The sequence below is a fragment of the Mauremys mutica genome, chromosome 2 (assembly GCF_020497125.1).
Source record: "Mauremys mutica isolate MM-2020 ecotype Southern chromosome 2, ASM2049712v1, whole genome shotgun sequence".
Classification (NCBI taxonomy): domain Eukaryota; kingdom Metazoa; phylum Chordata; order Testudines; family Geoemydidae; genus Mauremys; species Mauremys mutica.
Window position 1 is genome coordinate 294,076,986 of NC_059073.1, and position 24,129 is coordinate 294,101,114.

The 24,129-nt window shown below is 50.1% G+C and overlaps 1 protein-coding gene across 1 annotated transcript in view; it reads left to right on the forward strand.

The window, feature by feature from the left end:
- LOC123363304 (zinc finger protein 777-like) overlaps positions 1 to 24,129 on the forward strand; it is a 41,412-nt gene that overhangs the window by 10,532 nt on the left and 6,751 nt on the right. Inside the window, exons 6-7 of the mRNA XM_045004165.1 lie at positions 22,286 to 22,523; positions 23,509 to 23,898. Of these exons, the coding sequence (XP_044860100.1) occupies positions 22,286 to 22,523; positions 23,509 to 23,898 (628 nt within the window). The remainder of the gene's footprint in view (positions 1 to 22,285; positions 22,524 to 23,508; positions 23,899 to 24,129) is intronic.

Below are 24,129 nucleotides of genomic sequence, written 5' to 3' on the forward strand. Positions count from 1 at the left end.
TAGCAGCAAGAGTCTGATCTGGGCTCGATTTGTTTTTGGCCACACGGGATGGTAAAAACTATCCACCCAGCCTCATGACTGAATCTGACGCGACTTGCCCCCGGCCCGCCGCAGTAGCCTGGCTCGCACTCTCCATGGCCGGCCGGCCACCAAGGGCTGGTTGGTCCCCGAAGGATTTCTGTGCTGGGGCAGCCCGTTGGCGCATGTCTGCCCGAAACGGAAGCAAAGACGGCTTTGAAGTGACGCCGCTAACCAGGCTCTCCTGGGCGCGCGAGGAGATGGAGGGAAGCTGTGAACCGGCTGTGGCTGGGTCCTGTCGGGTGCTAGTCTGTATCTTTTACCTTTCTGTAGTTTTCTCCCCTCTGACCCCCTGGTTTCCTTGAGAGCTCCCACCCCAGACCCCTCCCCCACTGCTGATCTGCTACCCCCTTCCTTTCTGTAGTTTCCCCCACACTTCCTCCACCCCCATGACCAGTGTGAGCTGTGGAGGTGACTAGCTGTGTTTGTGTTGGCTGTTTAGACTGTAAGTTCTTCGGGGGCAGAAGCCACGTCTTCGGTGTCCTAGCACTTAATAAATGATGATTATTCCCCCTTACGGTGTAACTACCTTGTCTGTTCTGACAGTGTAACGGGAGCTCGCCTAAGCCCTAGCTAGGCTGAGCAGAGCGGCCTGGGCTGCTTCCAGGGGAAGTGAGGAGCAGGGCGGTGGGAGGGGTGGAGAACGGCAGGAGAGGGGAGAAAGGAGGGGGCAAACTTCAGAGAACAGGGGGATCTAGACTTTGGAAACCCGTAAGCCCACGCAGGGTCCAGGGGTGGTGGGGGGGATGGAGAAGGTGAGACAAGAACATGCAGGGGAAGGAGAAAAGGGGCGGCATATGGCGGGAGAGGGGAGAACAGACCATGCGGGTCGGGGGAGCCCTGGAATAATGTACTCTGAAGCTTGGGGGGGGGGAACTGACAGGTAGCCCAGAATTTTGGCCGCCCCCAGCAATAACACATCCTGCAGTGGGGTGTATTTAGATGGACCCTTATGCTGTGTGGATCCCCCTGCAAGAGCAAGGCCTTGGTTTTAATTCAATACAAAACATAACAGAGAAGCTGCCTCCATCCCTGGCAGAAGACAAACTTCTTTTGCTTGCAGCTTAGAATTCCAGATGTTCCTTTCACAGGCCAGACACTTCTAGCCTGGGTCCAGTTCTTCCCCAGTTTTTAGCAGTCATCCCCTGCTTCTACTGCCCCGGCCCTGTAAATAGCCGCGGGAGCCCTGGGGGAGCAGTGCGGCTCCAGCGGCTATTTAAAGGGCTGGGGCAGTAGAAGCAGCAGGGAGCCCCGGACTTTTTAAATAGCCCCCAGAGCCCCGGAGCCCTGCCCCAGGGCTCCAGCAGGGGGGCTCTGGTGGCAATTTAAAGGGCCTGGAGCTCCACCCCCTGCTGGGAGCCCCAGGCCCTGTAAATTGCCCCCTGGGGAAGCCGGGCCAGCCCAGTACAACACACCGGCTCTTGCCGGGACACCGCACCGGGGCTTGGGCGCGGGGCCCTCTTAGGGGCAGGGCCGATTCAGGGGAATTGGCTGAATTGGCCTAAAGTCGGCCCTGTGGACATGTGACTTGCCCAGGTGACTCCAAAACTCCAACTCGCAGCTGGATGCTGCCTGGGCCGGCTCCAAGTTTTTTGCCGCCCCAAGCAAAAAAAATTTCCCATGCCCCCCTGGCCCCACTCCCACCCCGCCCCTTCCCCACCCCATTCCAACCCCTTCCCCAAATCCCCGGCCCCGCCTCCTCCCCCGGCCGTGCCACATTTCCCGTCCTACCCCTCGCTCCCAGGCTTGGCCCCCCCAGGGTTACTTCCTGCAGCCCTCCCCGTGCCCCCCCACCATAGCGCACCTCCGCTCTGCCTGCTCCCCTGAGCGCGCTGCCACCACTTCGCTCCTCCCCCCTCCCTCCCCGGCTTGCCACAAAACAGCTGATTTGCACGGCAAGCCTGGGAGGTGGCAGAAGCGGAGCAGCAGTGCGCTCGGGGGATCAGGTGGCAGTGCAGCAGAGGGGAGCTGTGGGGAGCGGTTCCTTTGCCCACCACCAGGGTTACTTCCTGTGGCCATCTCCACGCCCCCCACCGCCGCAGCTCACCTCCACTCAGGGCCGGCTTTTTGCGCCCGAAGCAATAAAAAAAAAAAAAAGGAGCCGGAGTGCCGCCCCTTGGAAAGTGCTGCCCCAAGGACATGCGTGGACGCTGGTGCCGAGAGCCAGCCCTGGATTCAGCATAGGAGAGAGGAAGGGGTCTCCACCCACAAGAGAAAGTCTATTTAAGCCCCTTCCATTGGGTCTTCAGCTGGCTCAAGAGAGAGCCTCTCCACCCCCATAGGATACCTGAAAGAGACTGGAACAAAGGACAGTAACTGCAGGGGGTGGGAGTGACTGCTGGACCCAGGCTAGAAGGAGGCTAATCTGCAAAAGAAGCTTACTGGACCATCTCTGAGGGTGAGATTTCATCTCCAATCGCTTTCTTACTGTATTAGGTTTAGACTTGCAGGTTTTGTTTTATTTTGCTTGGTAATTCACTTTGCTCTGTCTTATCACCTGGAACCACTGAAATCCTACTTTCTGTATTTAATAAAATCACTTTTCATTTATTAATTAACCCAGAGTCTGTATTATTTCCTGGGGGCAGGGGCAAACAGCTGTGCATCTCTCTCTCTCAGTGTTACAGAGGGTGAACAATGCATGAGTTTGCCCTTTATAAGCTTTATACAGAGTAAAACGGATTGATTTGGGGTTTGGACCCCACTGGGAGTTGGGCATCTGAGTGTTGGAGACAGGAACACTTCTGTGAGCTGCTTTCAGTGAAGCCTGCAGCTTTTGGGGGATGTGGTTCAGACCCAGGTCTGGGTTTGCAGCAGGCTAGCGGGTCTGGCTCCAACCGGGCAGGGCACTGAAGTCCCAAGCTGCCAGGGAAAACGGGCTCAGAGGTCATCTCAGCACATCAGTTGGCAGTTCCCAAGGGGGTTTCTGTGATCCAACCCATCACACCAATGTCCGGTCCTTCAAACGTCAATTTTTCCTTGGAGTTAAACCTCAATTTCACACAACTGCAACTTGGTCGTTTCCTGATCTTCAAGTGTTTCACGTTGCATCCTTCACATTTTTAATGGCATTTTTGGTATTTAATTTCCTAGATTTAAAATAAAAACAACAATTACTCCCCACCCCTATACTGCACAAGTGCAAGCTCTGTACAGCGTCACTCAGGGTCTCTGCACCAGACCCACCCAGGCAAAGGTGGAAGGCTATGAGGGGGGAAGGCTAGGGCTGGGTGAGGGGTGGGAGCCAGGTTTATGCAAATCCTATGTTGCATTCTAGGGGTGCGGAGAAACTGAAAAATACCAAGACCGCAAAATAAACCCCTGTAGCTAAAACTAATAGATCGGTGGCCTCAATTTTTATCAGTAATGGGGGATTGGGGGTGCCCTGATTTCCATGTGCCCAATGTGAGCCATCTGAAAGGGTCCTGATTTTCAGAGGCAGGTTACTCAGCACTTAAAAAACCATGGGCCCCATCCACATATTTAAATTTGGACACCCAAACATGTCACCTCATTGTGACATGCTATAGCTTGGGGGGAGCGTACTGTAACCCCCATTCCTCATCTGTCTATAATTATGACCTTGCATATAAAGCAGAGCATGTGAGGTATCGGGAAAGGTTATGATCTGCTGAAAGTCATTTCTCTGTCCATATGTGTATAGCATTAATGCACATGAAGTTCTGAGAATTGTGTTGTGTAGCTGTCACTAAAACATGGTAAATCAGGAAATCAGCCAGATATTAGCTCCCCAGAGGCAACAACAAGGAAAGTAACTAACGCCCAGGCGGGGTGTCAAACAACCCATCAACAGCCATTGTCCAGCAAGGGAGCTACAATGCAATGACTCACCTGCAGGAAACTGCACCAGGGGAATTGCTCAGCCTTGCCTGGAGACTCAGCAGTGTCCCCCAGACATGCCTGGACTTGTGTGTTCACCAAGCACATGGGACTGAGGGTATAAAACAGAACACAGCAGGCCCAGGCATCACCTTTCTCCTGCCCCCACCGATGCTGCAAGCAACAACGACACTGAGCAGACTTAAGACTCCAACAGAGAAGAGTGGCCCAGGCTTCAAGGGTGAAATCTGTGAACTGCACTATCCAGTGGGGTGAGAAGAACTGCTTAATCCTGATGCTGCCCAGTCTAACAGGGTTGAGAGTTTAGACTGAATGCTTATATTTTATTTTATTTTGGTAACTAACTCTGACTTTTTGCCTGTCACTTATAGTCACTTCAAATCAGGGCCGCCCAGAGGATTCCAGGGGCCCGGGGTCTGCGGCGGCGGGGGGCCCTTCCGTTCCGGGACCCGCCGCCGAAGTGCCCTGAAGACCCGCGGCGTGAGCCCCCCGCCACCGAATTACCACCGAAGCCGGACCCGCCGCCAAAGTGCCCTGAAGACCCGCGGCGTGAGCCCCCCGCCGCCGAATTACCGCCGAAGCGGGACCTGCCGCCGAAGTGCCCTGAAGACCCGCGGCGTGAGCCCCCCGCCGCCGAATTACCGCCGAAGCGGGACCCGCCGCCGAAGTGCAGCCCGGTCTTCGGCGGTAATTCGGCGGTGGGGGGGGGGTCCCCGCTGCGGGTCTTCGGGACACTTCGGCGGCGGGTCCCGGAACGGAAGGGCCCCCCCGCCGCCGAATTACCGCCGAAGACCGGGCTGCACGTCGGCGCGGCTCCCGCTTCGGCGGTAATTCGCCAGTGGGGGGTCCTTCCGCTCCGGGGCCGAAGGACCCCCCGCTGGCGAAGACCGGGAGCGAAGAAGCTCCTGCACCCTCTTGCCCCGCCCCCTCTGGGCGGCCCTGACCCTATCCACCCCCCCCAGAACACCCACAATCCAACCCCCCCACCATTCCCTGCCCCCTGACCGCTCCCCCAACCTCTGCCCCCTCCCTGTGCCCTGACTGTCCCCAGGACTCCCTGCCCCTTAGCCAACCCCCCGGCCCCAGCCTCTTACCCCCGGCTCCCTCCTCGCCCGGAGTCTCAGCGCCTCGCCCGATAGCCGCAGCGTGTGGCCGGCGGGGCCTGAGCTCCGTCCCGCTCAGAGCCGCGTGGGGAGGGGGCGGGGCTGGGAGCTCCACGCCGAGCGGAGGCAGCTGAGCTCAGCCCGGAGCTCCCAGCCCCGCCCCCTCACCACGTGGCTCTGAGCGGGGAGGGGCTCAGGGGCCCCGCCGGAGACACGCTGCCGCGCTGTCTGAGGACGCCGCTTGATGCGCTAAGGCTCCAGGAGAGGGGCAGAGGCGGGAGCCTCAGCTGCTCTCTTGGGGGCTCCTGCGGAGCCCGGGGCCCGGGGCAAATTGCCCCCTTTGCCCCCCGCTCTGGGCGATCCTGCTTCAAATCTATCTTTTGTAGTCAATACATTTGTTTAACTGCCTAGCTTTACTGGTGAGCTTGCATGAAGTGTAGTAAATCTGCTCAGGTTTGCAAAGGTTGGTGTATATTCACTTTCCATTGATGAAGTGGTGAACCAATTAATAAATCTGCACGGCTCGTCTTGAGCAGTGCAAGACGGTATGTTCCTGAGGTACAAGGCTGGGAGCTGGGGGGATTTGGCTGGTGCCTTTCCCCGTGTGATTCAGGAGTGGCTCTGGGAGCATTCACGCAATAGAGCTGGGTGTGGGGCTCCACATGCGGTTGTGCTGAGTGATCACAGCGCCCGGAGGGGTTTGCTGCTTGTCACTAGCCAGGCACTGTGAGAGATGGCCCAGGCTGGAGAGCGTTCAGGGGGCACAGCAATCCCACAATCCCAGGCTGCACCCTGCGGATCCCGTCACACTCATATCACTAGTTGCTTTGGAAACATTCAGCCTGTGCCAGTCTCATAAGAACGGCCACACTGGGTCAGACCAAAGGCCCATCTAGCCCAGTGTTCTGTCTTCTGACAGAGGCCAGTGCCAGGTGCCCCAGAGGGAGTGAACCTAACAGGGCAACTGTCATAGGTTTGTTCCCCACTTTGAACTTTAGTGTCCAAAAGCTGGGGACCTGCATGGATCCATCTAAGCTTAAATCCTAGCTTAGATCTGGTAACACTGCCACCAGCCAAAAATATAGTGTTTTGGCACACTCCCTGTCCCCCAAAACCTTTCCCTGGGGAACACAGATCCAAACTCCTGGGATCTTAACACAAAGGGAAATAAACCATTCCCCCTCCCAGACTTTCCCTCCCTTGGTCATCAGGGAAAACTTCTTTGATTCAAACTCCTTGAATCTAAAACAAAGAGGGATTCACCTTCCCTCCTCCTCTTTTCCCTCCACCCTTTCCTGGTGAGTCAGACTAATCCCCTGGGGTCTCAAACAAGGGGAAAATCAAACAGGTTCTTAAAAAGAAAAGCTTTTAATTAAAGAAAGAAAAAGTAAAAACCTCTCTCTGTAAAATCAGGATGGAAATGCTTACAGGGTACAGCTTATAAAAACTAGAGGGACTCTAGCTTAAGTACAGGTACAGCAAAGAGGTAAAATATTGTTCCAGCAAACACACATTTGCAAATACAGAAATCAATCAGAAGACTAATCCGCCTTTCTAATACTCACTATACTGCATAGAAGAGAATATTTCAGGAAGCTTGGAGAGCCTGGCCCCTCTTAGATCCAAAGAGAGAACACCCCCCAAACAAAGAACACAAACAAAGGCTTCCCTCCACCGAGGTTTGAAAGTATCTTGTCCCCTGATTGGTCCTCTGGTCAGGTGTTAGCCAGGTTCACTGAGCTTGTTAACCCTTTACAGGTAAAAGAGACCTTAACCCTTAACTATCTGTTTATGACAGCAACTATCAAGTGATCCATCCCCTGTCGCCCATTCCCAGCTTCTGGCAGTTGGAGGTTTAGGGACACCCAGAGCGTGGGGTTGTGTCCCTGCCCATCCTGGCTAAAAGCCATTGATGGACCTGTCCTCCAGGAACTGATCTAATTCTTTTTTGAACCCAGTTCCACTTTTGGCCTTCACAATAATTTTCACAGGTTGACTGTGCATTGGTAAAGAAGGACTTCCTGACATTTGCTTTAAACCTGCTGCCGGTTAGTTTAATTGGGTGACCCTTGTGTGACACTGTATGGAATCTGGGGGACACTTTAGGATATTACGAATACCAATATTGTAAAATTGCAATGAGTTGTGCCAGATATGCCATGTAAGGTATCTGTGAAAATGTTATACTGTAATTTGCCAAGAATGATAATCTTTTTTATATATACTTGTATCACCTTTGTATTGTAAGTTATAGATGTGCATGGTATATCTGTATTTCCAAACTTGTGCTCTGCATCTGGGTGGCACCCCCCAGACAGATTGGCATCAGCACGCCCAGCCTGCTTGATGGCCCATCAAGGGACATCAGCTGTACAGTGAACCCCTTGAAAGGGTCAGAGGCTACATCTTATGACTCAGCAAGGCATGCAGGGGCTTGCCTATGAGCAGAACTCTAAGGTTTCCTTGCCATGTGCTGGGCAGCTTGTGTTAGAAACAAAGGAAGCACAGGCTGCCTGGCAAAAGACTATAAAAGGCAGCTGCATCCTCTCCATTTTGTCTTCATTCCTGCCTCTTACCTCTGGAGGAGCTTTGCTACAAACTGAAGCTCTGAACAAAGGACTGAGTGGCCCATCCCAGCTGGGGATGTTCCAGGGGGACTTTCAAGCCAGCAAACTCACCAGTACTGCTAGGAACCTGATCTATGGACTCTGAAGTCTTGTATGTATGTGACTGTTTTACCTTTAACAACTCTCTTCTTGTTCTTTCTTTTTTCTTTATAATAAACCTTTAGTTTCAGACACTAAAGGACTGGCTGGCAGCATGGGATTGTGGGTAAGATCCAACCTAATACTGACCTGGCAATGTGGCTGGTTCAGAAGAACGTTTTGTAAATGTGAGCAGAGTTTTAAAATAACTTTTGACTGTACTGGCCCTAGGTGCTGATTGGGAGCCAGAAAACTGGAATGCAATAAGGCGGATATGTAATTCCCTTTTTTGTACTTCATTATAAACAGTGTGGGAATCAGAAGCGCAGTTTGTGACTGGTTGGAGAGTTTAACTTCAGTGTTGACCACCAGTTTGGGGCGTATCTGCTCTCCCTTTTGCAGCCTGCCCTGACCTTGGCATTTCCAGTGAGGGCTGCCCTAGGTACGCCAGGTCACATTGGCGTAGTCGGCAGGATCCACAGACCAGATCATTTGGGGTTTGGATCAGAACCCCCACACTATTCCAAGTTTAAAATTTTGATACTGAGAGTGTTAAAGGTTAACATTAGGCACAAGGAGTGATCCACAATCAAAACTGCAAACCCTGAGAAATAGCCAGCATCTTCAGCATGAGAAGAGTCCTAGCCTCTTTAATCTTTCCATACGAGGAGACTCTTCAGCTTAGAAAAGAGAAGACTAAGGGGGGATATGACAGAGGTATATAAAATCATGAGTGATGTTGAGAAAGTGGATAAGGAAAAGTTATTTACTTATTCCCATAATACAAGAACTAGGGGTCACCAAATGAAATTAATAGGCAGCAGGTTTAAAACAAATAAAAGGAAGTTCTTCTTCACGCAGCGCACAGTCAACCTGTGGAACTCCTTACCTGAGGAGGTTGTGAAGGCTAGGACTATAACAGCGTTTAAAAGGGGACTGGATAAATTCATGGTGGCTAAGTCCATAAATGGCTATTAGCCAGGATGGGTAAGAATGGTGTCCCTAGCCTCTGTTTGTCAGAGGATGGAGATAGATGGCAGGAGAGAGATCACTTGATCATTGCCTGTTAGGTTCACTCCCTCTGGGGCACCTGGCGTTGGCCACTGTCGGTAGACAGATTCTGGGCTAGATGGACCTTTGGTCTGACCCGGTACGGCCGTTCTTATGTTCTTATGTTATATTCTTATTAAGGAAATGGCAGATCTTCGATGGCTAGAAAAGCAGAAGATAGCTGATCTGGAAAAAGAAACAGATGGAATGCTGGCTGCTATGGAGAAAGCTGCCAAGGAATGCAGAAAACTGGAACTGGCTGCTGAGGAAAGAGTTGCCAGACTTAAACTCCAAATCAAAGTAATAAAAGAACAGCAAAAACTGTATCTTCCTGAAAGTCCAAATCCTCTCAACAGCAAAGATAAACTGTCCAGTTTATAACAATGTTGGTATGTTGTTTAATAATGACATGACAAATACGCTTAATCAGGTTAATGCCATGACCAGTCCCAGAAAAAGTATGAATGTCAATCCTCTGTATTATCTGTAACTAACAGGGAGATTTGGGAAGAAGGGGTGTCTGACAGTAGGCAGTTTTCTGTGTTTAACCAAGTTAAAGCCCTAACTATGGGCAGGGTTTTGGTGAGTGATGGATTGTTGGCAGGTGAAGTTTGTAAAAGTGAGCCTGAACCAAATAGAAATGTTTTGCTTAAAGTAGCGCAGTATGATGAGCCACTGTTTGTGGAAAACAGCAGTTTATCTGAGAGAGAGAAATTGTTTGCCTGTTGCAAATAGCAGTGTGCCTGCTGGAGAAGGAGAGTGTATGTCCAGTCCTTTGTCTGGGAGCAGACAGAAGGTGCCTTTCAGCCTACGATGGGTGAGGATATTTCAGCTGTCCCAGAGGTGGTTCTGGACCCCAAGAAGGAATTGTTCCTAAGCTTGTGTGTGGGTATATTGCCAGTGAGGAAAGCTGCAGCGGGAAAGAGAGTGCCTCTAACCCTTAACCATGGAGTTTAGCAGCTTGCCTGAAAGGAGGTTATGTGAAAATCCTCTTGATGTTCCAGAGGTGATTCTGGATGTAAGTGAAAGTCAGAAGAAGTTTGTTGCGGCTCCACAGAGCAATGCTTCTGTAGAGCAGAAAAAAGATGGGTTGTTGTTCAGAAAGTTTCCTGAAGAGAGAAATCTTCATGGTAATTTTTGCAAGCAGTTTGCTGCAAATGATGGGTGTGATTTGATTGAGTTAACTCAGGGTGGATCACTGTATGGAGAAAGCAACACTTCATTTGGGAGACTTGTTTCAGTTCCTAGCTGCCGGTCTTTCAGGGGTATATGGATCCACTGACCTTGCTTTAGAAAGATCCAGTCTGGATGGCCTAGAGAAGGTGAAAATGGCTAGGGAATTGAACAGCCTCTTGGGGAGACAATGTTGTTGGAACATCAGCGTCTCCAGGCTGATCCTTTAAGTAAGCAGTCTGGGACTCGGGTTCTGAGGGAAGATTTGGTTACTGCAGAACAGCCTTATGACTGAACCCTCAAGGATGCAGGGAAGAGCAGGCAGACGCTCCGCTCTAGACACTTTGGATATGTTTGGTAGCTCTTTAAAATGGAGTCCAGTCTCTAAGCTGCTGCTGCTGGTGGTGGTACACCCAAAAGCATGCCTGCAGGAGAGTGTCTGTGCAGAGCAGGGGTGGGAACCTATGGCCAGCAGACCGGATCTGGCCCCTTGCTTAAATGCATCCGGCCCATGCCCTGACCCCACTCCCCATCAGGAGAGGTGGGCAGAGCAGGGAAAGCCCCCATGCCTGGACCCTGCTCCCCGACAGGCAGAAGAGGTGGGGAGGGGGCCCCACAAAACTGTACTCCCCCTCTGTGGGAGGAGGCTGCTCCCCTGTCATTGCCCAGGCACCCAAAAACCGGAGCCCAACCAGTTTTACCCGCCTTGTTTTTTATTTGCGTGTGGCCCCCGACTGCTTTTTATTGTGTGTCAATGGCGTGTGAGAGGGAAAAGGTTCCCCACCTCTGGCGTAGAGCTCAGAGCACAGAGGGGCTGTAGTTGGTGAACAGTCCCGTAAGCAGGAAGGTTCAATTTCAACCTTCCAGGAGAAAGGGGGGAGGAGAGGGGGGAGAAGGACCCGACCCTGCTGATGGGAACAGTGTTCAGACCTGGAAGCAGCAGCAGACGACAATTTGAAAGCTGGGGTCTGGACTGATGCAAATTACCTGGCTGACGAGGGAGGGGGAATATTTGCCCATAGCTGTTAGCACAGAGGCCACACCTGGCCAGCCAAGGGATGTAAAGAAACAAGAGACAGGGTGTAACCAAGATACTTATAAATTAGGCTACGTTTTGGTCACAGGTATTTTTAATAAAAGTCATGAGCAGGTCACAGGCAGTAAACAAAAATTCATGGCCTGTGACCTGGCCATGACTTTTACTATATACCCCTGACTAAAACTTGTATGGGGTGGCCCTGGGGATGCCATGGGCACTTGTGGGGGGGTGGACCAGGGGGCACAAACCGGGGGGCACCAGGGGTGCAGGGGGGCACCACAGGTGCTGGGGGAGCCAGGTTGAAGGGGCTGTTGCAGGTGCCTGGGGGGTTGCGGCCCATGTGGGGTGCTGCGGGTGCTCGGGGGGATTGCATTCTGGGGGGGCTGCCGCGGGTGGTCAGGGTGGGGGTTGGCAGGGCTGAGACAGACTCTCTATCCAGCTCTTGGGAAATGTCAACCTCCAGGTCCTAGCTCCACGTGCTGCCTCTGCTCCACCCCACCCCAAGCCTCAGTTCTGCAGCTCCCATTGGCTGGAAACCACGGCCAATGGGAGCTGCAGGGGTGGTGCCTATGGGCAGAGGCAGCAGGTGGAGCTAGGAGCTGAGGGAGGGAATTTCCTGTCACCCTGCTGGGGAGCCAACCCCCAGGTAAGCACCACCTTGCACCCCAACCTCCAGCCCTGAGCCCCCCCCGCCACGTCCAAACTCCTGCGGCTGGGGCAGCCCGAGACTGCCTCGCAGTGGCCAGTGTGACTGGCCCAGGAGCTTCCTGAGCTGCTCAGGTGGCTCCCGGGCTATCTGCACAGGCTGCTGCAGAAGTCACGGAGTTCACGGAAAGTCACAGAATCTGGGACTTCCATGACCTCTGTGACAACCATGGAGCCTTAGTTATAAGTAATGGGTTGTGGGTTTGGGTTTTTTTGGGAGAAGGTTTCTTCTGCTTTTTGTTTTTCATTCTCACTCAGTCTCCGCTGTGCACATGCACATAATTCTAGGGGGAACCGAAAAAGCCTTTAAAAAAACCTTCCTTTGACCCCTGAGCTGTCAGAATTGGGTTTCTAAACAGTGATTAACGGGTGATTACGATACAAAAGGTCTGTTAGGATGTTTCCTAAAGTTAAATGATCTGTTTCAAGCTTGAGAACTGCAAAAAGTGGGTAGCATAAATGATAGAAATAATTGAAGATTTTTCTACAATTGTTTCAATTGTTGGATTCAAGAGGTGGTAACAAGTTACTAATGTCTTTGAGAAGGTAACTGATTTTTTAAACAAAGGAAATGCAGTAGATCCAATACCTTGCTTTCATTTGATACAGTTCCACGTGAGAAATTCTTAGTTAAATTGGAGAAGATGGGGATTAAGATGAGAACTGAAAGGGGGTAAGGACAGTGATTTCCCTACACCCCCCCCAGGGGGGGTGTACACCCCCCCTGAATTTTCCCAACACCCCCCCCAAGTTTTGTGAGCTAGTTACATACCAATTTAGTGACTGTTTGGAAATCTGAATTTAAACTGAAACATTAATACACACTTTAAAAGCTTATACAGTGTATGGTAAAATATGTCAAGTATCAGAGGGGTAGCCGTGTTAATCTGGATCTGTAAAAGCAGCAAAGAATCCTGTGGCACCTTATAGACTAACAGACGTTTTGCAGCATGAGCTTTCGTGGGTGAATACTCACTTCTTTGGATGAAAGTAGTGGAAATTTCCAGGGGCAGGTATATATAAGCAAGCAAGAAGCAAGCTAGAGATAACGAGGTTAGTTCAATCAGGGAGGATGAGGCCCTGTTCTAGCAGTTGAGGTGTGAAAACCAAGGGAGGAGAAACTGGTTCTGTAGTTGGCAAGCCATTCACAGCCTCATCCTCCCTGATTGAACTAACCTCATTATCTCTAGCTTGCTTCTTGCTTGCATATATATACCTGCCCCTGGAAATTTCCACTACTTGCATCCGAAGAAGTGGGTATTCACCCACGAAAGCTCATGCTGCAAAACGTCTGTTAGTCTATAAGGTGCCACAGGATTCTTTGCTGATAAAATATGTGTATCTGAAAAAGTATAATATATTTGAAAAGTATGAACATAGACTAGCTTCCTTGCTTCCTTATACAGCTGTTTTTTATGATGTCAGTGCATTCATTTAGTTGATGTTGGCCAACCTAATAATTTCAAATGATGATTTGTAAGCAAAGTCTAAATGAGTTCTCCCTGACAGCTAGTGATGAGCTGGGGGCTAAGGCTTCAGGGCCAGATTATATTTACATTCACACCTAATCTACCTAGGGATCCAGCAAACAGAGCTGTGTTGTCCAAGTGATAGATTTTGGCTGGGGTTGGGTTACAAACCACTTGACTGTGGGGGAAGGGGGGATGAAATGTTGTTGTTATTGTATGAGTAAAGGGCAGTAGAACTGTACTTAGCCTGTGATGATCTGAAGGCATCAAGAGAGAGGGTGGGGACCTGTCCCTCTCCACTGTTTAAAGACAGAGCTGATTAGGCTCCATGGATAGTCTTTTGTTCTGTTAAGTGACCACTGCAGTCAAAATCACTGACAATCAGGTCTAAGTGCTTAGTCCTGTTGTGGGGACAGTGTTCCTGTGGGTACAGTGTTTTTGTGTAAGAGACAGCCCAGACTGCACTAGCAGCGAGGTTCCCGCACTGAGGGCTCAGCTGAAATCACTGAGAGCTGGTGGAACCTCAAGAGACCAACTCGCAGAGGTCACAGTGGTAGGTGACAGCAGAAGGTGACTGTGCAGGGCCATTGGCAACAGAGCGGTGGCGTGAACAGTGGCACAACGAACAGCCATGGCCAGAGCGAACTGTGCCTTTTTGTCCCCCACCTGGGAGGTGTACTCACGTGAAAGCACCTCTGAACTCTGAGTCTCCACTGACCAAGGACAACACCGGTGAGTGGAGTGCGGTGGAGGGAAAAGTGAGGGGCATGTTAAATAAACATTTGTTTGTTGGACTATATTTTAGTCACTTTGCTCCAGAATGCTAGATTTGTGACTGGGAATGGAAACTTATATAAATATGTTTCCCAGTAGGCCAAGATTTTTAAAATGCAGTATTTGCCAAGGTTGTTATCTCACATTGTTGCTATCTTGGGAGGTCATTATGTTGGGGAGTTTCTGTACTAAACATTTTTATTATAATTAATTTTTACATAAGAATGGTCATACTGGGTCAGACCCATGGTCCATATAGCCCAGTACCCTGTCTTACAACAGTGGTCAAGGCCAGGTGCTTCAGAGGGAATGAACAGAACAGGGAATCATCAAGTGATCCATCCCCTGTTGCCCATTCCCAGCTTCTGGCAAACAGACTAGGGACACTCAGAGCATGGCGTTGCATCCCTCTCATCCTGGCTAATAGCCACAGATGGACCTGTTCTCCAGGACTTTATCTAGTTCTTTTTAAAATCCTTTTATAGTTTTGGTCTTCACAGCATCCCCTGGCAAAGAGTTCCCTGGGTTGACTTTATATTGTGTGAAGAAATACTTCCTTTTGTTTTTTTAAAATCTGCTGCCTATTAATTTCATTGGGTGACTGCTAGTTCTTGTGTTATGTGAAGGATTAAATAAAATTTCCTTATTCACTTTCTTCACAACAGTCAAGATTTTGTCGACCTCTATCATATCCCCATTAGTCATCTCTTTTCTAAGCTGAAAATTCCCAGTCACTTTAATCTCTCCTGTTTCATACCCCTCATCATTTTAGTTGCCCATCTCTGTACCTTTTCCAATTCCAATATATATTTTTTAGGATGTGTGACCAGATCTACACACACTATTCAAGGTGTGCACGTACCATGGATTTATACAGAGGCAATATGATATTTTCTGTCTTATTATCTATCCCTTTCTTAATGATTCCCAACATTGTTTGCTTTTGTGACTGTTGCTGCACATGGAGTGGATGTTTTCAGAGATCTATCCACAATGACTCCAAGATCTCTTCCTTGAGTGTTAACAGCTAATTCAGATGCCATCATTTTGTATGTATAGTTGAGATTGCTTTCCAATGTGCATTACTTTGCATTTATCAACATAAAATTTCATCTGCCATTTTTGTTGCCCAGTCACCCAGTTTTATGAGATCCCTTTGTAATTCTTCGCAGTCTGCCTGGGACTTACCTATCTTGAATAGTTTTGTATCATCTGCAAATTTTGCCACCTCACTGTTTACCCATTTTTCCAGATCATTTATGAATATGTTGAACAGCACTGGTCCCAGTACCGACCCCTCAGGGATACCACTATTTATCTCTCTCCATTCTGAAAACTGATAATTTATTCCTACCCTTTGTTTCCCATCTTTTAACCAGTTACTGATCCATGAGAGGATCTTCCCTCTTACCCCATGATGGCTTACTTTTCAAAAGTCAATTTAAATTAAATACATTTTTTTTAAATTTTTTTTTTAGAAATCTAGATCTGTTATGTGTTTTGGTGTAACTTGCATTTTCCTTAGGTTAAATTTGGATTATCCTAACAAAACCTTTACTTTCTTCACTTTCTTCACATCAGTCAAGATTTTATAGACCTTTAGCATATCCCCCCTTAGTCGTCTCTTTTCTAAGCTGAAAATTCCCAGTCATTTTAATTTCTTCTCCTGTTTCATGCCCCTAATCATTTTAGTTGCCCATCTCTGTACTTTTTGCATTTCCAGTATGTCTTTTTTGGGATAGGGTAACCAGATCTGCACACAGTATTCAAGGTGTACATGTGCCATGGATTTATATAGAGGCAATATGATATTTTCTGTCTTATTATCTATCCCTTTCTTAAAAAAGCAAAGGTTTCAGAGGAGCAGCCGGGTTAGTCTGTATTGCAAAAAGAACATAAGCTTTTGTGGGCTACATCCGTTGAAGTGGACTGTAGCCCACGAAAGCTTATGCTCAAATAAATTTGTTAGTCTCTAAGGTGCCACAAGTGCTCCTGTTCTTTTTAAAAAAGCAAACAGAATGTTGGGAATCACTGACTGCCGCTGCACACTGAGTGGATGTTTTCAGAGATCTATCCACAATGACTGCAAGATCTTTCTTGAGTGTTAACAGCTAATTCAGACTCCTTCATTTTGTATGTATAGTTGAGATTGTTTTCCAATGTACATTACTTTGCATTTATCAACATAAAATTTCATCTGCCATTTTTGTTGCCCAGTCACCCAGTTTTATGAGATCCCTTTGTAATTCTTCGCAGTCTGCCTGGGACTTACCTATCTTGAATAGTTTTGTATCATCTGCAAATTTTGCCACCTCACTGTTTACCCATTTTTCCAGATCATTTATGAATATGTTGAACAGCAGTGGTCCCAGTACCGACCCCTCAGGGATACCACTATTTATCTCTCTCCATTCTGAAAACTGATAATTTATTCCTACCCTTTGTTTCCCATCTTTTAACCAGTTACTGATCCATGAGAGGATCTTCCCTCTTTCCCTATGATGGCTTACTTTTCAAAAGTCAATTTAAATTAAATACTTTTTTTAAATGTATATTTTTTTTAGAAATCTAGACCTGTTATGTGTTTTGGTGTAACTTGGATTATTCTTATGTTAAATTTGCATAATCCTAACAAAACATTTACTTTATTCATATCTCTTTTATATATCTCATTGGTCCTGACACCCCCCCTGTAAATTCGAACACCCCCCCTAATTTCAATTCCTGGGGAAATCACTGGGTAAGGAACTGCTTAAAGGGGAGACTACAAAGGCTCATACTGAAAGGTGAATGTCAGGCGAGAGGGAGGTTACTAGTGGCCTTCCTCAGGGTCAGTCTTGGGATCAATTTTATAAAACATTTTTATTACTGAGCATGGCACAAAAAGTGGGAGTGTGCTAATAAAAATTGTGGATGACACAAAATTGAGAGTAGTGCCAATATGGAGGACCAGAATATCATACAAGAAGATCTGGATGGCCTTGTAAACTGGAGTAATAGAAACGGGATGATATTTAATAGTGTAAAGTGCAAGGTCCTGTATTTAGGGACTAACAACAAGAATTTTTGCTATAAGTTGGGAACTTATCAGTTGGAAGTGACAGAGAGGAGGAGAAAGACCTGGGTGTATTTGTTGATCACAGGAGGATGACGGCTATGAGCTGTCAGTGTGATGTGGCCATGAAAAAGGCTAACATGGTCCTGGGGTGCAGCATCATGTGAGGCATTTCCAGCAGAGACAGGGAAGTGTTAGGAAAAACAAGGAGGAGTCCTTGTGGCACCTTAGAGACTAACAAATTTACTTGGGCATAAGCTTTCGTGGGCTAAAATTAAATAAAATAAATGCCCAAATAAATGTGTTAATCTCTAAGGTGCCACAAGGACTTGTCATAGGTCTCACCCCCACTTAGAACTGTTGGGTTCCAAAATGGGGACCTGCACTGGTTTCCCTCTAAACTAAAAATCCTAGTTTAGATCTAGTAAAAGCTGCCACCACCCAATCAGGTACGTGGATTGGGACACAGTCCTTCCCCAAAATCCTTGGGGATCCCAAGAGCCCCAAATCTATGGAGTTCTTACACCCAGGAGAAATAAACCATTCCCCCCTGCTTCCTCCCCCCTCCCTTTTCCTAGGAGAGATACCGGGATCTAACTACAGAGGGATGCCTCCCCCTCCCCTTTCCCTGAGAATCCACCCAAAGAAAGATTAACCAAGTCCTTAACAGAAAAGATTTATTAAAGAATAAAAAGAAAGTAACTGTCTCTGTAACCAAGATGGAACAATACACAGAGTCTAACCTATAAACCTGGAGAGCATTCCCCCTCCCCCTTTCTTTCTCAGTAAAAGCAAAGTAACAGCAAACACACAATTGCAAATGTAGAAATCAAATTATAAGACTAATCCGCCTTTCTAATTAATACTCACTATTGAATAGTAGGAACTACTCCAGGAGAACTTGGAGACATGACTGGCCTCTCTTAGATCCAAAAAGAGAACTCTAACAAAGAACACAGACAAAGGCTTCCCTCCACAGAGATTTGAAATTATCTTGTCTCTGATTGGTCCTCTGGTCAGGTGGTCATCAGGTACTGCATGTTAACCCTTTACAGGTAAAAGAGACCTTAACCCTTAACTATCTGTTTATGACAGGACTCCTGGTTATTTTTGCTGATACAGACTAACGCAGCTACCTCCAGGGCCCTCCTTACCCATACGAAAAGTATGCAGCTGTGTGCTGCTCCAGCCCCTGCTCCGCCCCTGCTCCGCCCCAGCCCTGCCCCCACTCCACCCCTTCTCTGAGGACGGCATGAGGGGTTGGGCCTGCCCTGTACTCACCAGGCAGCAGGAAGGGGAGCGACCTGGCCCCAACCCGCTGTGCTCCACCGGCTCGGGCTGGGCGGTGTTTCCCCTGCCCCTGGCCCTCCCCCCACAGAGGCCTGGGGCCACACCCCCTCAAGGGGGGGCTGCGTAGGGCACCAAAATGGCTAGGGACGGCCCTGGCTACCCCTCTGGAAGTGTTCGGGCCATTATACAAGGCACTGGTGAGACCTCATCTGGAGTACTGGGTGCAGTTCTGGGCTCCCATGCACATGCGTGGGTGCTCTGTAGCTCAAGCACCCAGGGGAAAAAAAGGAGTGGGTGCTCAACATCCAGGAGCCAGAGCTTGAGTGTGGATTGTGATGAGTTCTCTGCTGCTAACAACTTCTGCCCTTGGGGCAGGGAGTTTGTTTATAAACAGAGGCAGGGTGATTGAGATAACAAAGGGCTTGTCATTAAATTAAATGAAGGCTCCTTAGATGATCCTGAAAGCATTGCCAGGCACTTCAGTTGACAGATAGGAAACAAAGGGTAGGAATAAATGGTCCATTTTCAGCATGGAGAGAAGTAAATAGTGGTGTCCCCTGAGGAGCTTGTACTGGTCTGGGCCCAGGGCTGTTCAACACAGTCATAAATGATCTGGGGAAAGGGGTAAACAGTGAGGAGGCAAAATGTGCAGATGATACAAAATTACTCAAGAGAGTTCAGTCCAAACCAGACTGCAAAGAGTTACATGACTTGGCAACAAAATGGCAGATGTTCAGTGTCAAATGCAAAATAATGCACATGGCAAAATATAATCCCAATGATCCATACAAACTGATGGTGCCTAAATTAGCTGTTACCCATCAAGAAAGAGATCTTGGAGTCATTTTCAGTACTCTGCAAATTCATAAGAATACTTCTCATTATGCCTGTATCATCTTGAACTCATTCTCCAGCTTCAGAAGATTTAAAAATTATCTCCAGTCATCAATCGAACTGACTCAACTGAATAATGTAAATGTCTTTAACATGCATCAAAACAATACAGTACCAGGGAACTAGATGTAAATAAGATTGCTGAAATGGTGCCCCTGTGGGACAGCACAGAATTTGCCTCCCCCCACCCCCCACATACGCAGCCCCAGTGGTTTGACTGGAGCCACCCCCCAAATATAGAAGTAAAAACTGTGCCTGTGGTTGGTGATGGGGCTGTGGGGGAGGGAGGTTGTTGGAAGGGGGCAGCACCTCCCAAATGGCTTGTTCTGGGCTTGCTGTGAAAGGGCCTGCAGCTCGCTATCTTGTCAGACTTGGCAACCCCTGCCTCTTACCTCCGGAGTAACATTGCTACAAACTTGAAGCTCTGAACAAAGGACTGAATGGCCCGTTCCAGGGGGACTTTCAAGCCAGCAAACTCACCAATACTGCTAAGAACCTAAGAACATAAGAACAGCCGTACCAGGTCAGACCAAAGGTCCATCTAGCCCAGTATCCTGTCTCCCGACAGTGGCCAATGCCAGGTGCCCCAGAGGGAGTGAACTTTTTCTAGTGCCAGTATATCTTTTTTGAGATGAGGCGACCACATCTGTACACAGTATTCGAGATGTGGGCGTACCATGGATTTATATAAGGGCAATAAGATATTCTCAGTCTTATTCTCTATCCCCTTTTTAATGATTCCTAACATCCTGTTTGCTTTTTTGACCGCCTCTGCACACTGCGTGGCCATCTTCAGAGAACTATCCACGATGACTCCAAGATCTTTTTCCTGACTCGTTGTAGCTAAATTAGCCCCCATCATATTGTATGTATAGTTGGGGTTATTTTTTCCAATGTGCATTACTTTACATTTATCCACATTAAATTTCATTTGCCATTTTGTTGCCCAATCACTTAGTTTTGTGAGATCTTTTTTAAGTTCTTCACAGTCTGCTTTAGTCTTAACTAGCTTGAGCAGTTTCGTATCTATGGACTGATCTATAGACTTTGAAGTCTTTGTATGTATGTGACTGTTTTACCATTTTCAACGCTCTTCTTGTTCTTTCCTTTTTCTTTATAATAAACCTTTAGTTTCAGACACTAAAGGATTGGCTGGCAGCATGGGATTGTGGGTAAGATCCAACCTAATACTGACCAGGCAATGTGGCCGGCCCTTTGGGGGTCAGAAGAACATGTTGTATAGTGAGCAGAGTTTTAAATAACTCTCCCCTTACTGGCCCTAGGTGCAGATTGGGAGCCAGACTGGAATACAATAAGGGCAGCTTTGTGATTCCTTTTTTATGCTTCGTGATAACCAGTGTGGGGGATCAGAAGCACAATTTGTGGCTGGTTCAGAGGTTTAACTTCACCATTAACCACCAGTTTTGGGCAGGGCCGGAGCAAGGATGTTTTGCGCCCTAGGTGAAACTTCCACATTGTGCCCTCCCCGCCCTGTGCCCTCGCCCTGAGGCGCCCCCCCCCACGGCAGCTCCCCACCCTCCACCCTGAGTCACCCCCCTGCCCCAGCTCACCCCTGCTCCACGCACGAACACGAGCACCCTGAGCACGCCGTGGCCGCTTCACTTCTCCCGCCTCCCAGGCTTGCAGCGCCTAAGCTGATTGGCACGGCAAGCCTGGGAGGCGGGAGAAGTGAAGCGGCCACGGCGTACTTGGGGAGGAGGAGGGGCAGGGGTGAGCTGGGCAGGAAGTTCCCCTGCGTGCCGCCCCCCACTTACTTGCTGCAGGCGGCCCTCCCCGCGCTCCCCTGCCCAGCTCCCTCCGCCTAAATGCCGGCGGTGATCGGGGCGGCCGAAGATCCGGCCGCCACGGTCGCTGCCGAAGAAAACGGCGCCCCCTAAATGCCAGTGCCCTAAGTCGCCTAAATGGTTGCACGGGTCCTGGTTTGGGGAGTATCTGCTCTCCCCTTTGCAGCCTGCCCTGACCTTGCCATGTCCAGTGAGGGCTGCCCTAGGCACACCGGGTCACACCCTAGTTCTTGTGTTATGTGAAGGGGTAAGTAACCCTTCCCTATTCACTGTCTCCACACCAGTCATGATTTTATAGACCTCTGTCATATCCCCCCTTAGTCGCCGCTTTTCCAAGCTGAACAGTCCCAGTCTTTTTAATCTCTCCTTGTATGGAAGTTGTTCCATAACTCTAATGTTTTTTGTTGCCTTTCTCTGTACTTTTTCCAATTCTAATACATCTTTTTGAGCTGGGGTGATCAGAACTACACTCAGCATCCAAACTGTGGGCGCACCGTGGATTTATATAGTGGTATTATGATATTTCCTGTCTTCTTATCTATCCCTTTCCTAGTGGTTCCCAACATTCGGTTGGCTGCAGATGTCCCAATAAAGCCGACTTTCATCTGACCTAGCTCTGTTTTACAGATGGCGCCACTGGCATTTACAAGGGTCAGATCCCCACTGTTTGAAAGGCCGTGACACCAATGTCTTGTGCCAGGGCAGCAGGCAGCAACTGAGGCAAGTCATGCCAATCTTCTGCGTCTTGTTGTTTCCCTTCTGTGAAATGCGACCGGCAGAATTTGGTGCTTCTCTCACCTCTACAGATCCCAATGCACTTTAGAGAGGAGGGGGGGGGGGATGCACGAATGAATAGACAAATTTTGGGGGCGACTTGCCCAGAAAACATGACTTGCCGGAATTCACATGCACACCCAGTACATACAAGCTTTCCAGCTACTTCTTCCCGGCTACAGCACCACTAGCACCGACCCAGCCGGGGCCATGGGAAATGTGCAGTCAAATCCCCCTGTGACCCAGGCCGGGTGTTATCCAACGGGCATGACTGGGGGGTGGCCCATGGAGACCTCGATAACTGGGGGAAGGAAGCAGCAGCTGACAGACCCCTGGCCCCCATCGCTGCGGGTCTCAACGCTCACACGGACCCCGCGGAGCCGAGTCCCCCGGGCCGAGTCCAGGCTCACCCCTAGCGCCCGACGGGGCTGCGGCCCGGGGGCGAGTGGGTCAGCGCCCGGGGTCCCCCTGCCCCGGCCCGGCCCGGCGCCGCGATCCCCCCGCCGCCAGGGGCCGCTGCCGCCCCGCTCCGCCCCGCCGCTCCCGGCCCCGCAGCCAGGCCGCGGCTCCCTCCCCCCTCCCGGCTGCGCTCGCTCTGCTCCGCCCGGCAGCGGGGCCGGCCCGTGGCGAGGCGGCGCCGGGACCCTGCCCAGCCCGGAGCGGGAGCGGAGCTCGGCCGGGCCGGGCCCGCTGGAGAAGCCCCGCCCGCCTCCCCGGGGGGGCCATGGCCGAGCGGGCCGCTGCCCAGGTGAGGGCCCGGCGGGCGGGGGAGCCGCGGGCCCCGGGAGCTTCGCCCCGCCCGGCCTGGGCCCCGGGAGCCGGGCCGCGGGGGGCGGGGGCTGCCCGGCCGGGCCGGATGAGGGCCCCGCAGAGGGGCCCCGCAGGGGCGGGCAGCGCCGGGCGGAGCGGGGTTTGCAGGGGGGGGGGCAGGCTGCTTGGCGCGGCAAACACCCCGCTCGTTGTGCCTTAGAAATACCGACCGGGCGGCTGGTCGCCGGGTCTCGCTCGCCCCAAACGCCCCAGAACCTGCCCAGAGTCTGCCCTGCCTGCTCGGTGGTGGTGGGTTCTTTTGCTGGGAGGGGGAGGGGGTTAAAACCGGGGCACCCAAGTGCAGGAGCCAAAATGCGAGCCCCGGGTTTGCAAATCTCCGCCGTCCTGCATCACAGGCCAGCATGCCCGCGCTGCTTTCTTCGGGTTCCTTCGCCCTGGGCAGCCGCTGCCTTTTCCTCCCGGGCTCGTGTGTGATGGCCGGTGGGGAGGGTGATGTGCAGAGCGCAGCCCTCCATTGACATGCGGCCACGTTATGCAAACCTCTGCGAACCCCCTGAAACAGATTCGTGTGTTTTCCATCCTGCTCATGCCCCCTTTGACCACCCCGTTGAGCGGGGAAATGCCCTCTTAGCGGTTCTACCACCGTGTCCACAACAAAAGATGTAATAACATTCAAATGAACAGCTGTAACAACACGCCAGGGATTGGGTAGATGTACAATTATTTCACTGGTTTAAAAATAGAAAATAACAGGCAAACCAGCTGGCTCAACACTGAGATCTGAGATGCTCACCCTGTGGTCTAAGAAATCTACCCCGTCCATTGTCTGTCCCTAAGGAACTCACTTAAGCTACATGGCTATAGGGCAGTTTTATATTGAAGTCAAAGTGCCCTCACGTGGAGGAGACTCTCCTAGGTTGGATCAAGACCTCAACTCTCTCAATTTCTGTCCTTGCACCCAGGCTCGGGAATGGGACATGGAGTCCCTGCACTTGGCTCCTCCGCAACCGCACATTGTCCCCAAGCGAACTGCTGCGGGAGAAAGCCAGCTGCAAACGGCAGAGATCTCCCTGTGGACTGTAGTGGCTGCAATTCAAGCCGTGGAGAGGAAGGTGGATTCCCACGCCACGCGGTTATTGAGTCTGGAGGGCAGAACAGGGACAGCTGAGAAGAAAATATCTGACACCGAGAAAGGAATGATGGAGTTTAGTAACCAACTGGCCGTGCTGGGAACTCTGATCCAGGAATATGGACTGATGCAGAGGAGGCTGGAAAACATGGAGAACCTGCTGAAGAACAGAAACTTCTGGATCCTGAGACTCCCCCCAGGGACTAAGGGGGAAGTCCCCAAGGTAAGAATATCCCAGCTGGTGCTGAGGGGGAGCGATAATGGCTTGAAGCTGGATCATACTGAAAGGGGAACTGAAGAGAAACAATCCTCTCTTGTATCTTACGTGCTCTTTTAGTTTAACATAATTTGTAGGGTGTGGTTTTCCTCCTCCACTCTCTCTGGCTGCTTCCGTCCTCGCTTACCAAGTTATTTGGATTCTGTGCCACCACTGCTTCCCTGGGCAGTTTGATTT